Source organism: Schistocerca serialis, chromosome 5 (assembly GCF_023864345.2).
Source record: "Schistocerca serialis cubense isolate TAMUIC-IGC-003099 chromosome 5, iqSchSeri2.2, whole genome shotgun sequence".
Taxonomy (NCBI): domain Eukaryota; kingdom Metazoa; phylum Arthropoda; class Insecta; order Orthoptera; family Acrididae; genus Schistocerca; species Schistocerca serialis.
This window is the reverse complement of record NC_064642.1, coordinates 306,400,460-306,416,576: the sequence shown is the minus strand read 5'-3', so window position 1 is coordinate 306,416,576 and position 16,117 is coordinate 306,400,460. Positions and strand designations below refer to the sequence as shown.

The 16,117-nt window shown below is 38.6% G+C and overlaps 1 protein-coding gene across 2 annotated transcripts in view; it reads right to left on the bottom strand.

The window, feature by feature from the left end:
* LOC126480751 (nucleobindin-2) overlaps positions 1–16,117 on the bottom strand; it is an 87,485-nt gene that overhangs the window by 8,407 nt on the left and 62,961 nt on the right. For both annotated transcript variants that reach the window (XM_050104032.1, XM_050104031.1), the window contains exon 7: positions 13,796–13,976. In XM_050104032.1, coding sequence (XP_049959989.1) covers positions 13,796–13,976 — 181 coding nt within the window. The remainder of the gene's footprint in view (positions 1–13,795; positions 13,977–16,117) is intronic.

Sequence of the window (16,117 nt, the reverse complement as noted above, 5' to 3'; positions counted from 1 at the left end):
CATCTTCATACTTTTAATAACATAATCATATAAAATGATTATCTATTAAAATTTGAAGAATTCCTATGTATCGAGATGTTCTTTTACATGTTGACTGTCACCATGCTTAGTGATGGATGTTTCACTGCCAGGCCAGGCAAAGCCCAGCCAGTCACACAACACTAAGTGCGAGGCACTCCTGTGGCAGCTGGTGGTCACATATCAGTCAACGCATTATACTGAAGAAGAAAAAATTTACATGCATAAAATTAAAAGATGCATATTTTAAGGTCAGAAACATTGATTTTTGGAGAATGAGAGCTACATGAAAAATTAAAATCATAAATTGAGCAGAGCAAAATACTGTCTTCTTATAAATTGGAAAGGTGGAAAGCTACTGTGTCTTGCTCTGCTCACTGCACAAAAATCACTGTCGGACAAAGACTTCCTCCAGGCTTTTCGATGCACCAATGTCTTTAGCTACACACAACCAAGTGTCTTCTGTGTGTTTTCTAATGCCATCTATTACTCTCTTGGGGTCATGATTTCTATCTTGGTACGATGTCGATGCTGACAAGGAACATCAGCAACAAGACCCAACAAATCAGCCTTATGCACTGTCCAGAGCACATCAATTATCCATTTGTGTACTGCCGAATTCATTTTAATTACAGTTGTAATTATATCTTCAATTCGGGCTGGTCTCTCTATATTTGTTTGTTGAAGGTAAATACTATTTGTAACCTTCCTTTTACAGGCACCTTATCAACTTTTGTTTACTCTTCTGCTTATTTCTTTGGTGACTGTGCAGTCATCATTTTAAAGTTACCCTGAATACAAAAACTAAACTGGTTCCATGAATTCATTATTAACTTGTACAGTTTTTAGATGTGTTGGTTAAATGTTATTTTTGTTCCACTATAATCAGTTTTCACTCACGCTTCCAAACTAATTCTTTCATTGATTGACAAAATTTACCTGCAGTAGTGGTGGTAGATACAAATTGTCTGGGTGAGCAGAAAGACTGGCAGAGCCCAGAAATCCCTAGTTGCTGGGGAGGAGGGACTTTACCAGTACTACATCAAAGGAGCACATGAGCTACAACACCCAACTTCGCATCAAGGTCTGAATATGTCCTATGCCAAAATTGCAGAATTCTAGTTCCACAAAGCAGAATAATTTTACAGAAATTCCAGATATGCCAAAAAGCTCATATCAAGAAGACAAAATTCATTGTCACTTAGCCAGTAGTTGTAATACAGAAAAGAAGGAAGTAATGACAGAATACATTTATCAATACAAGAACAAAATACATATAACAATTAATAACATCAAATGCATTAGCCTTTTAAGGTGTCGTGCAATAGCTGAAAGAGTCAGTTGTCAACACCAATCATCTTGTATCATGATCTCAAATATAATTAATATTACAGTTTACTTTACCAACATCTCATTATGCAAATGTGCTTGAATGTCAAATCCTCCATACAAATGAGGTGTGATCAAAAACTAATGGAAATTTTTGTTTTCTTAAAGTGTCTTTGTTTATTCATGAACATCAACTTCGTCCCCTTCAAATAAGCCTTCTCAGGTATAATACACTTGTGCCAGTGCTTTTTCCAATCTTTGAAGCACTTCTGGAATTCACTTTTTGTTTATGTTGTTCAGCTTCTTCAGTAATTCTGTTCTTATCTCGTCAGCAGTGGCAGAACGACATCCTTTCTAGGTTGTCTTCAACCTCAGGAACAGAAAGAAGTTGCTGGGGCCCCATTTCTGGCAAATATGGTGGCTGAGGCAACATAACTTTTTTTTCTTTTTTTTCCAAACAATCACAAACAAACCTTGAGTTGTGGATGGGAGCATTATCATGATGCAATTTCTACAAGTGGTTTTGCCACAGTTCTAGTTGTTTTCTTTGGACTGCTTCATACAATCAGTGCTTAATTCCAGCTAGTATTCCTTATTGACCATACGATCATAAGGCTCTATCCCACCATAATCAAAGAAAACAGTGAGAAGAATGATCATGTGACCAAACTTGTCAATTTTTTTTGTCTTGGCTCTTCTGGCAGCTTCCACTGGTACAATTGGGCCTTGGTTTCAATATCACACACGTATACCTATGTTTCATCACCTGTTATAACCATCTTTAGAAGTTCTGGATCATTGTCAACTTCATTCAATAATTTCTTATCGATGACTACACAATGTAGTTTTTGGTCGAAATTCAACAAATTCAGAACAAACTCTGCTGCTGCATGTTTCATGCCCAAAACATAAAAAACTGCTTGCCATGAGCCAAAGGATAAGCCGATATCATCAGCAACCTCTCCGACAGCAATTTTCCAGAACCACTCTCTTTACTTCTTCCACACTGCTGTCAGTAATTCATGTGCTACGGCAACCAGAGTGGCAGTTGTCTTCGACACCTTTTTGGACCTCTCTGAAATGTTTATACCGATGAAATTCTTGTCTTGTTCATAGTAGATTCACTGAAAGCCACAGTCAACATTTAAAATACAGTGCTGCATTTTATTCCATTTTTCACACAAAATTTAATGCAAATTCTTTAACCGATATTTTTTGAAAGTAAAAATTCCCGAGCACTTGAAACCACACGTAACCTTTTCGACTGTCAACAATAAACTAAATATTCAAAACAGCTGAAAAGGCAAATACATCAGGAACGTCTGTACAAAATAAATATTAAAAAAATGAAAATCTGATGTACAAACACGCAAATTTTAAAAAATTCACTACTTTTTGATTGCATCTCTTACACATAAGATGATAATACGAACATAGCATTGTGTAGCCCTGACCACCCCTTTCTCCCAATACTGCATCTGTGTAAATTTAAGTTTTATTTAATAAATAATCAGGTACTTATTCCACAACAGATTTTCACTCTGCATCAGTACGTGCAATGATTTCGAAAATTCTTAGCAGATTAAAACTGTGTGCCAAACGGACTCGAACCTAGGCCCTTTGTCTTTTGAAGACAAGTGCTGTACTGACTAAGCTATTCAAGCATGATTCTCAACAAACCCTTGCAGCTTTTTCGAACCAGTACCTCCTCTCCTATCTTCCGAACTTCACAGAAGCTCTTGCATTCTTGGAAGAAAGGATATTTCCACGAAAGACAAAGGTCCCCGATTTGAGTCATGGTCCAGGATAGTTTTAATCTTATAGAAAGTTTCAAATGATTACTCATTTGGTTAGTAATAAATAGGCAAAAAGTGTAAATTCGAAGACCAACACTGAGAAGTGAGCATCAAGACATCCAATATTCTCAAGACTATGTTTGTTTAACTATTTATTGATATATCTTTTATTTAAGGAGGAGAACATGTGCGTTTGAAATATGTACTGTTGTTTAATAATGAACCAGTACACTTGGAATGGCTTGTGAGGTCAGAAAATGATCAGCAGAGAAATGAACTCCCTTCCATGTTAACTGTAGGCTTAAATTTTTTTGGCAATTTTGTTGGAGCATGGTGTTGCACAAGATTGGCAGAGGCTATGTGTTGACACCCTTACAGTCTACTGCTGTTAGTCACTCTCACAATCAAGAGCTACATCAGTTTGCGTAAGATTCAAGTGATTGTTTTTTGGGCTGAGAATTGGAGATGCCACTTTCATACTTTCATATGTTTTATGAGAAAGCTCTGAACAATAGTTTGGGACTTAGAATAGTCTGCATTTCTTTCAGTGATAAAATTTGGCCCTCAGCCAATATTTAAACATTTTTACTAGTGCTGGACTCTGAGCAGCAGATGCGACTTAGAATTATTTGTGCTGTTTTGGTGACAGGCTCTACAGAGTGTTAAAGACTACCATTTTGCATGTGGATTGTACAATAGTGCTATAAGGCATTAAACTGCCTATCTGAGCATGATCTGTCAGATCTTACTGAAGCTGTAGCACTTCAGTATGTTGCATTTGCACACCAGTTAAACAAACAGATGTGTACCGGATTCTGGTAGCACCTGTTCTCACATACAGAATCTTTAACTGAGCTTGTTGTGTTTCATATGTTTGAGACTCCACTTACTTCCACAATTTGTTTCAGTGAAGGGGGGAATTATTCACAAGTTTGACTGCTGTGAATCGAAACTATCTATTTGATTCAATTTATCCATATTTTTTGGTATGGTGTTAGATTAAAGTCATTTGATTATTATTTTAACATGCAAACTTGCTTGACTTCGAGACTGTTTCAAATGCATGATTACTTATGAACCCTGTTGCACTCTCAGCTAGGAAAAGGCAAGGACATGAGCTGTACATTAGTGTAGTCCGCCTCAATAGGTGTGCTGGTTGCTCTCTTTAGTAAAATGTTTCCAAGTAGCAAAAGTAAATAGGTAGTATTAATGGCCAAGTTGTTGTCCATTTTATGCTCAATATTTTTGCCAACCAACCCAGCTTTCATCTACAGGTCCTGCAAGCTGTGTGTACATAAGAATGTACACTCACTGTGTGAACTCCAACCAACTGATTGGGAGTATGCACACACTAAGAAAAAATAAATAAGCAAATAAATAAAAAATATATAAATATAAACAGAAGATGCACCACAAAGGAATTACCCAAATGGGACAGAAATTAGCAGATGTGATGTACATGTACAGACATACATAACTTCAGAAAAATTGGATGATTTATTAAAGAGAAAGAGGTTCACAAATTGAGCAAATCAATAACTTGTTGGTACACCTATGGCCCTTATGCAAGCAGTTACCCAGTTTGGCACTGGCAGAGCTGTTAGATGATGTGCAGAGAGATATCGTGCCAAATTCTGACCAGTTGACATATTAGATCATCAAACTCCCAGGCTGGTTGAACAGCTCTGCCAATAATTCTGCAAACATTTTCAAGTGGTGAGAAGTCTGGCAATCTTGGTAGCCTAGACAGGGTCTGGCAAGCATGAAGATAGAGTAGTAACTCATGCTGTGTGCAGATGGGCATTATCTTGATGAAATGTAAGCCCAGGATTTCTTGAAACGAAGAACAACAAAACAGGACATAGAAGATCGTCAATGTACTGCTGTGTAATGATTAGACAATTGACAGTTTTTAACAACTGATTGGCCAGTCGACTGTTTTTAAGTTCAGTTGGTTTTTTTCAGTCAAATGAAACAACTGAATGAAACTAGTCTTTGTGGCAATGTCAGCTATATGAATGTTTTTACTCACTCAGCATGTTTGAGTGATTTTACTTACACCTTTTTCTGTCTTTCTAGATGTACATGAACCATACTACGGGTGACAACTTTTTTAGAGCCAAATAAAGTATCTTATTTCAAGGAGATGTGAATGACAAGTACATTTCTAAAAATATATTCAAAATGTATGTATTTACTTACTGAAATGAGAATTTTTGGCTTGTGGCATTAAATATCAATTTTTGTTGGTTTTAAAAGTTTAATATATGGTGCTGCACTGTAAATTTGTTATATACGAGGGTGAGTCAAATGAAAACCTTAAATTTGTAATAACAAATCGAAATTTCGCGCTGTTATCCTGTAAGTTGGGAAGCGTGCTACAAACAGCGTGCAGAATGGCCCATAGGTGGCAGCATAGTGCAGATGCACACATACCGTCACAGTATCAGTATAAAGATGGCCACCCCACTTGCAACTTGCACCAGGGAAGATCAGCGTTCTGTTATTCGGCTTTTGCATAGTGAAGGAGTGAAACCTATTGAAATTCACCGACGAATTAAGGTTCAGTACGGTGATGCATGTTTGTCACAGCAGCAAGTCTACGAATGGAGTAGGAAGTTCGCAAATGGAGTGACTTCAGTGGAAGATGCTCCTCGTCCAGGTCAGGCACCATGAGTTGTGACTCCACAGAATATTGCAGCAGTTGAAGACATAGTGAAGGAAAACTGCTGAGTGACACTGAATCTGCAGCATGTTTACAGATTAGTCATGGGTCACCACACCATATCGTGCATGATATGCTCCAGTTTCACAAAGTGTCTGCAAGATGGGTGCCACGACGGATGACTCCTAAAAGGAGAGAACGATGTGTTGATGCTTGTGAAGAACAACTTTGGCACTTTGAACGAGAGGGTGATGGCTTCCTTGCAAGAATCGATACTGGGGACAAAACCTGGGTTCACTTCCACCAAACGGAAACGAAGAGAACGAGGAAGGAATGGCGCCATTCCTCATCACCAAAACCAAAGAGGTTTCGAACAGAACCATCAGCAGGGAAGGTTATGCTGACTCTCTTTTGGAATGAAAAAGGCATCATTTTTGGAGCATTACATGCCTAGAGGGACCACTGCCACCAGTGCATCATACACAGATCTCCTAAAAAATCATCTGCGGCCTGCAATCAAATCAAAGTGATGTGGATTGCTGTCAGCAGGTGTCCTTTTGCAACAACATGACAATGCAAAGCCCACACTGTCCGTACAACAGTTGCAACAATCACAGACCTGCATTTTGATTATCTTCCTCATCCACCTTACTCACCAGACCTTGCCCCAAGTGATTTCCACATGTTTGGACCACTCAAAGATGCAATGGGAGGAAAGAAGTTCCGTTCTGATGAAGAGGTACGCCACGCGGTGCACGAGTGGTTTCGCAGACTTCCAAAAGAATTTTTTTCTAAAAGAATTTATGCACTTTGCAAGCACTGGAGGACTTGCATTGAGCGTGGGGGAGATTATGTTGAAAAGTGATACAGCTTTGTACAACTTCTGCACAATAAATAATATTTAAAGAAATATTTAAGGTTTTCATTTGACTTACCCTCGTATAAATGAACAATCACTTTTTAACATGTTTTTATCGGTTTCGTGTCTTTTTAGGTACAAATTTTGCAATTGATTTTAAACTAGCTTCCTGATAAGCTGGAGACTTGAAACTTGCAACATAGCTCTGAATTGGATGACACTATAATATTAACTCGCTTTCGAGTCCAATGTTTGGCAGAGGTTACTTTGTTTTTCAGTCTGTCTGTCTGTCGGTCAGGTACAAATTTTGCAACTGACTTTAAACTAACTTCCCAATAAGTTGTAGACTTAGCTCAGAACTGAATGACAATTGCCTCGCCTTCTCTACTGGTTTGTGGTGGAGAGCAGGTACTTTGTGTACTACTGCCCTGTGTTTTTGTTCCAGTCGTGAATGTTTCTCTATTAAAAATGACTGCTGCTAAGCTTCCCTATGAGCTTGATTCTCTCTCATTTTTACATTCACGGTCTTTCCATGAGATATCCCTATGAGGAAGCAATATATTGGTCGACTCAGTTGAAGGGAAACTGAAATAAACCTGAAGTTTACCACATGTAACTGTAAAAATCTCACAAAATGTTGAAAAATTTCACACACACAAGACTAACGAGCAGAAAATAACTATTTAAACAGAGATACTGTTTAATATAAAACTGTTTTAAAATGAACTAATAAATATGAAAAAATCTCTCCTAGTCCCATACAGGTTCCTAATGTCATAGGGATAGTTCAGAAAATTTGTACTAGTGAATTTTTAACAGCTATAACATTATCTGCAAAGCTGGAAATGCTGGGAGGCATGTATGTAGCTGGTGATGTAATTTCCTGCACAAAATATTTACCTTCCACACAAATACAGCAGAGTCCCGCTAATCCAAACCTGGTAATCCGAATGTTCGGTTAATCCGAACATGAAAAATGTTACTCTAAGTATGGAAAAGTGCACAGTAAACTGCTGTACATACACACATTTTAGTTTATACAGTACAGTACACATGCATTAGAAAAATTGGCAAGAAAACATTAGGTTTAAACAATGCATAACAATGAAAGAAAAGCTGTCAAACTTACTAAATACAGCTGACATTTTATCCCAACTTTTTAGATGACAAAACCTCGGTAATTGTTTTTTGGCGTACTGAAGACAGTCTGTTATAATATGATGCAATTGTCTCATAAACATCAAATCAGCAGGTGTAGCAGTGGGCTGTTGCTCCAAAGAATGCAGCGGGAGGTCAAGGGTTTCTGCTGGCTCACTGCGTGTCACCAGCTCTCCTTTGTCGCTTTTAGGCGCATTGTCACTACCGTCACAGCAGTCCACTTGTTCCTGGTCTTGAATCACAGCAGCAGATCTACGTCCCCTTCACTAGCTTCTTCACATCAAGGGATTGTCTGTATCATTTGTAGTAGATTTTCCTCTTCATTTTCAACTAGGTTGTTCTGAAATTCAAGAGATGTCCACAGTTTTCTCCACGACTTTCTCAGAGTATTTTCTGAAATATTCTGCCATGCCTCAGCGGCGCTATAAACAACATCCTTCACATTGGTCTTTTTTATTTTGTCCACTAAAGGAATGCAATCATCTTGAATCAGCATTCTTAAAAATTGTTTCTTGTAAATCAGTTTTAATGTTTGCAGTACGCCCTGGTCCATCGGTTGTAGAAGTGGTGTAACATTCGGCAGCAAAAAGTTCACCACAATTTCTCCATCACATAATTCCTCAGTGCTGGGGTGAGATGGCGCATTATCAGTGAAAAGGATTGCACAGGGAGACAAATGATTTTCCTTAGAAAACCACTGAACAGAGGGAACCTGGCCGTGAAACCATTCTTTTAACAGCTTACCATCCATCCATGCTTTTTCCTGGTTGCAATAATACACGGACTTTACGTTGCGGTTTTTAAAATCTCTGGGCCTAGCAGATTTGCCGATCAGCATTAAAGGCAGCTTGTGATTACCAGCAGCATTGCTGCACGCTAATTTTAAAACCAGGAGCATGGTCTTTGCTTTTGACGCCAGGCTTTTTGTTGCCAATGTCCTAAAATTACGGCCAGCCTTGTCGGTGTTATAAATTTGTTGGGGAGAATACTTTCCCCTCTCTTATAGTTTTTTCAAACTCACCCAAGTATTCCTTCACTGCATCACGGTCAGAAGAAAGCTTCTCTCCAGTAATAGTTAGCTGACAGAGTCCATGACGTTTTTTGAGTCTGTCCAACCAATCCCTACTCACGCCACTAAAAGACTCATCACCATTCATCGACTTGTTCAGGTAAACAGCCTTCTCCTGAACCAGTGCTCCACTCAAAGGAGCATAAACCCAAGAAAAAGAGCTTCTTCCACTTTATCGTATCGGGACTGTTTCAAGTCTGGGAAAAATACTCGAAATTCGGCAAAGACGTTGCACAGGAATGTTCAAGCTTCACTCAGTTCTTATTCCAATCACAAATGGTTGCTTTACCAACACACAATTCCGTTGACAGTTTAGATACATTCTCACTGTTGTCTATCCGCTTCAGAGCATTTAGTTTTTCTTTGAGAGTTAACATTGTATCTTTCCATTTACTCATGACGAAAATGCGTATACCACTACACCTGAATGAATACAGTACAACTGTTACATGCGCCAGCGATCAATAACCAACATAACCAAGCATGAGCCAATTGGCAGTGCACTGAACTCAGACACTACAAAGATCTCAACAATGCAAAACAACAAGGGCAGGGAGCGAGAGTGAGCCATTGTTCCCACACTTGTTCCCATTTGTTACCAATGTGTACCTACTTATCTGCTTGGTATACTTCATTCTAGAAACTTGTCACCATAATTCCGGCTAATCTGAACAAGGTCCGATCCCAATTAATTCGGATTAATGGGACTCTACTGTATATGTTTGATTATGCGAATGATCACATTGCCTATAAAACAGAATGCAAACTGTTGCTAAAACGAGGCAAGATTCCTTTCTTCTTCATGTCATTAAGGGAACCATTGTGTTCATCTCTGCATCTCCCAATAAGAGTTGCAATACATCCAGATTTCCCTGTATTGGATCCTAATTTTGAGGGCATCCAGAGGTGTGCTGGAGTGATTTTTATACAACTATTTGGTGTAAACCTGGAACTTTTTCCGTATAAGTGGACATTTGATTCATTAGAAACAGACTGTAATAAATCTTAGTTAAAATTCAATTTTAAAAAAAGCGGCAGTTATCATGATTAGATGCTCTCCTGTACACAAACATTATGTTCCAAAATGATCTTTACAACTTTGATCATGTATATTTTAGAAATGGGAATAGGTAGAAACATGCAGTTTATGGCATAATGTTAACATACACATCTACAGCTCTTTTTGTCTCTTATTTTCGCATGTTAGTTAATGGCACTTTGCTACCTATCCCTGTTTCTGAAATACAGGGTTATACAAAAAAGGGAACATTTTACCAATCCAATAAAAGTAGAAGTGGTGAAGGAAAGGAATTGCATTCATAGTAATCGAAACCCTACAACCTTGCCATTTACGAAACATTAATGGCATTTATCATTTTTTAAAAATTACGTCCTTTAGATGGTGTCCTCCTGAGTAGATACATTCGTAAAATCTGCTGTTCGTAAAATCTGCTGTTGAGATTCCTTATTGACCACTGCAACATCTCAGCTGGGATGCTGTGAATTGCATCCTGAATTCTCTGTTTTAACTCATGCAGGGTTCTTGGTCGATTCGTGTAGATTTTGCTCTTGTAGCCCGACAACAAAAATCACAGACAGATAAATCTGCTGATCTAGGGGGCCAGGGAATGTTACCGAGTCATGAGATCAATCACACTGTTGCCAAACAATTCTTGCACATATGCCATTGATTGCCATGCAGTGTGTGATGTCGCTCTGTCCTGCTGAAATCAGGCTTCTTGAATGTTTGGAAAGTTTTTCAATGCAGGTGTAACGAATGTACATAACATCTCAACATAAAGCTTGGCATTCACAGTTATTTTGTTTCCCCGTTCATTTGCAAAAAAATACAATTCGACAACCTCATGTGATGAAGCACCACTCCATACTGTACTTTACTAGTGTGTAAAGGGTCCTAATGAACATAATTAGGATGTGTGTTTGCCCAGTAATGGTAGTTCTGTTTATTCACATAACCTGCGAGATGAAAATGTGCCTCATCTGACATCCATAACTTGTTTAGAAATTCGTCATCATTAAAACAATTGTAACCGGTAATTGCACCATCTGTAGTTTGTACGGATGGAATTTTAAATCAAAATGAAGAATTCTGCAGTCTCTTCAACGTTATTAATTCAACATTTTATCAGGTGTTTCAACAAAATGGCATCATGACGTCCTAAAAATGTCAAAATTCCCTCTGCACTGCTACCAAAGTATCAGTGTTTTATAAAACATTTTTATGGCTAACGCACAGTGTTGTCCATTCCACTGATCCATGATTACTGAAATAGCGGACTGTTGACTCGCTAACCGTTATGAACCCGCAGTGCTGCCACCTGCCCACTGCTGCCACTACTCATTTCTAACATTTCCCTCATTTCTAACATTTCCGTTATTCTATGTCACCCTGTACATGTGATCAATGTTGCGAAGACAAAATTGGAACACCCTATATTTTCCATACTTATTTATTGAGACAATGGGAAGCTTCCCACAATGAGCAATCACACAATCACATACACCGCGCTGCCACCCCACCCGCCAGACAACTGGATATCTTAAATGTCATTTGTCCTTCTACTCATTGAGCTGTATGAAACTGATATCATTTATGATCATATTCTTTACTGCAAATTAGTACTACATCCGAACATGACTGCACTTTTTAAAAATCATTCTCAATATCATGTAATTTACACCTGCTGGTGGGATGGAGACATGTGCCCACTGGCGTTGTCGGCACTTGAACACAAGTGGGGAAACATTCCCCCTCTCATGTCCCTGTTCGCCACGCAACACCATGGCCATCGACCAACTTATCATGAAGAGGCTGTCTGTCTCTGACAAAACAATCTGATTTGACTCAGATGTCCGGGGTTTTCAAAGCTTTTGTCTTGTGTTGGCAATTTACGTGATGAGAGGCCTACCCCAGTGATACATCAGGTTAATTAGTTATGCAATAATGGCAACTGGAACTTAATCCACAAGAGTGCATGGATCCGTTTTAATTGTGAAAAGAAAAATTACTCCATTCAGTACGTAATTTAATGAACATGTATACTGCTTATTTTAACTTTGGCATACCCCTGAGGCAAGTCTTCGCTTAGGACCAATCTCTGTTACTATAATGTAGCACTGCTTTAGTTCAACTAATGAAATTACTGCAGGCTTGTTTCACTAGAAAGACTGAAAGGATACCTTGGTCATCTAAAACATGAAAGAGTGGTTTCAGTGAATAGAATTAACACATGGTTCAACCAATGGAAAAATTACCCACTGATTTTTTTCACTTGAAAAGAAAGAATGAATAATTCAGTCAATATGCAAAGCTACAACAGTGTCAAATCTTTTCATTTGACTGCTAACACACTGATTGCTTTCACTCAAAGAAAGTAAATGAATAATAATCCAACTGATACACAAAATACAACTGAGTCACATGATTTTGTTTTCTTTCAGTTGCTCCCACATACTGGTTTCAGTCAAAGAATGAATGAGTAGTCCGAACAACTGAATCGATCGTTTTCATTCGGTTGCTCCCACAGACTAGTTTTACACGAAAGAATGAATGAATAATTCAACTGATACATGTAACTACAACCAAATGAGTCAACTGTTTTCCAACAACCAAAAGAATCGATTATTTTCATTTGGGCGTTCCCATCACTACCGCTGTACTGTAAGAATGCTGCGGGTGAGAACGAAAGGGCGTCTGCTATGAAAAGAAATGGCATCCCAGAAGGATCAGTTCTGGTTGGTGGGTGACAGGTTGGTATCGCACTGCTGTCCGGAGCGTCTCCAGACATGTCTTCGCTTGTCATTGGGGCTCAATTTGAAGTTGGAATCGTCACTGAACACAATTCTATAGTCACTGAACACAATTCTACTCCAGTCAATGGAAGCTTAAGACGGGTCCTTGAAAATGACCAAAGGTCAAAATTCATTCTCGAAACACACAGAGTGTTCTCTTTGTAAGTGATATACCACAACAAGCTACAAACTACCATACCACAGAAACTGAATTAGTGAAGTGGAAATGCCTGTGCTGCATTCTCTCCATTCACTAACGCTATATTAACTCTGCTCCATCAGCCCAGCACCAGTGAGCACGTGCAGCTCACCTGCTGAGCCCAAGTCCAAGCCTTGTTCCATTGCACACAAACATCAGGATAATGATCTAAAACTGGTGCATTAATGGACAAACTCTGTCTTTTTTGAAAGTTATCTTGGTATGGGAAACCACCTAAATTATTTCACATGGCTCATCACTACCATTACACATCCAAAATACGTTTTTTGTTTATCATCAAAACACGGTACAATTTGGCCACAGTTAAGACAAAGCTTCATAACCTGCAAAATAAATTGATATTATTTGGCATTCTGTTTGTGTTGCACCTGATACTCTAACTTTAGAAATGCACTTAGAAGTGATTGGTTTACAAAGCTGCATTCTTCTCAAGGACAGATATTACAATAGCACAAATTTGCCCCAATGATACGAGTAGAAGAGTATCCCAAAATACACAGAAATGCAGCCATCATATCTATAGTTTGGTCAGCATTTGGTTGCAATAAGCTTTGTTCGTTCATGAAAAGGAAAAAAACTTCACAACCCAACACTAAAGGGGCCTTCTGTGTGTGACACAAATATTTTCTCACTTATGAATAAAAAGAAATCTCATGTTCCACAAACATAACACTCATTAACAGTTTTCCATTAAATGGATGCTGTAACAATCTTATTTCCTCAGTACACTAAGCACTTTGCACACCTAGCCCACCGGCGGGGTGCAGAATGCACGTGGACTCTCAATACTGAATGTCCCTTGCCCTAAGACAATGTAGAAAAAATGACTAAATTCACAACACCACAGAAAACACTTCTAGAGTACTACCTGATTAGACCATCCTTATTGGTATCAGTTTCAGCAAACACATGTTCTCTCATTCTTTCCATTTCCTCCACTCGTTCTCTCATGTCAGCGTCTGGTGCTCCAGATTTATACAGTTTGTCCAGTTCCTTCAAAAATAGTGCTTTTACCTCTTGTTCATCCCAAGCACCATTTCCATCCAAATCTGTAAAAATAATAATAAAGTTACTAAACTTTATGCTACATTTTATTGGTATGCAATAGTCAGTTTATACACCTTATATTAACTAGCAACATCTGATTGCTACCAATAACCAGTCAATACTGTATTATTAACAGATGGCAAGTTGATATACTAAGGCATTAGAGTGTATGGACTTTGGCCAGGGGTATTTTGAGGCTATGAATGGTTCTCTGATGGGAGCATCTCTGACACCAGGGAACAAGAGTTTAGTGTATCACTGACAGCAAGGTCTTTAGACATGAAATACTTGCTTTCCTGGAGAACTGCAATTATTTAATGAACAATTCCAGCATTCATCCTGAAGTAATTTAGGGAAATCTTTCGGTACCTTTAGATGGACCATAAAAATCACATACTGCTGACAATATATCCCAATAATGTTGTTTGGTAACATTGTGGCTACTTGTACAACAACATTACCAGCCACTGCTGTCTGGCAATGTTGGTGGTTATACATTTCTAAGCCAGAGGTGTTTACACGGGGACCCTTACTGATCGACAAAAAAAATGATGAACATGAGGTAGTGGAAGTAAGTGTGGCTCTCCTGCTTTTACGTCACACAAGGAATAAAGTTAGAAATAATAAGAGACATTGGACTTTGAGGATGTGTTCTTTTTTAGGTAAGCTGAATGCTTCAAAAAATGTAACTCGTGAACTGACACGGGATACATACATTTTCTGAATGGCAAAACATGATTTCAAATATCTCGCGAAAGTGGTCCAAGAACTGCCAAAACCAACACATACATGGAAGAGTGTGTAACGTCGGACATGCATATCCTCTTATTTCTGTCTATTGTACTATAAATTTTTTTCCTTATTTTGTTACCTGAAGATATAACATTTCTGTGTCTTTGTATATTGTAATTGTTTTACTATTTGTATATATACGCATTTATGTCGATGTATAATTGGTTTGTTTTGTGAATATTATTAGTATTCATACGCTGGATCTGGCCTAGGGAAAATTATGCTATCAAACGAATACATCGATAGGTCGTGTGGAGAACCAAAGTGTTTAGGATCTTTGGTAGTGTTAACTCGGTCACGTGGAGCGCGGGCAGAGGGGAGTCTGGCTGGGGTGGTGCAGTGGAGCAGGTGTGTTTTGTGACGCTCCCGCGAGTTGCCGCACTTTCGGGGTTGGGCAGCATGTAATTGCGCTCGACTTGCTATGATAGTTTCTGACACGGTTTCGCGGACGGGAAGCATTAGCTGGCGCACATCAAGAGCCCGTTTCGCCTGGTGACCGTGTCGAGGAGGAGGCGCACCAACATCCAGCTTCTGCAACAGCGACGGCCAACAATGAGTGACTGTCGCCACCTCCTCGATCGACGACTGCAAACCTTCAATCAACCATCAAGGAAGACTGGAAGCACGTAAAGTTTTAGAACTGTATGGCAGACCTCAGCTTTTCAAACTGTTCCATTTTCATAACTAAATTACAGCAATGTAGCATGAACCTTTGTTGCTCATTGTCCCAATTGCATTACCAAGCAGGGTCCCTTCCTTTTCCGGAATGAACCCGAGTGTCGTTGAAATTCAAACGCCAGCATCATCCGATTTCACTGCTTTAATTTCAAAGTTCAGTTAAGGTATTCATAGCTGGCTACAATATTTAGATTACACAAGCACAAATTAAGAGTGCGAGTTTTGTTACCGTATTTTAGCTTACCTGTGACTGCAGCTCAGCTTGGTACATACTAAATTTTACTATTGTTAATTGTTCAGAATCATTTAATCAAGTTCGAAGTTAAATCTCTTATTTCTAAATTGCGTAGATTCAAGTAGCTTTTGAAATGATTGTTGAGGTAGTCCAAGACTAACCGTATTTTACTGAATTTCGATATGCTTCAGAAAGAAAGCTCACTATTAACTTCAGTCACTAAATTAACTTTCGATTTTCCGGTTTTATTAATTCTTTTGCTAAATTAAGTCAGAGTGTAGCGAAATTTATTACTTCTGACAAACTTTCAGTTTTCACACTACACGTGTCAACCTTCAGTTGCCACGCTTTTAGTGCTAATTATATGTGCAATAACCTTTCTTTTTCAGTTATTATAGTAGTTGTCAATAGGACTGGCGACCGTAATTTTCCCCAAAT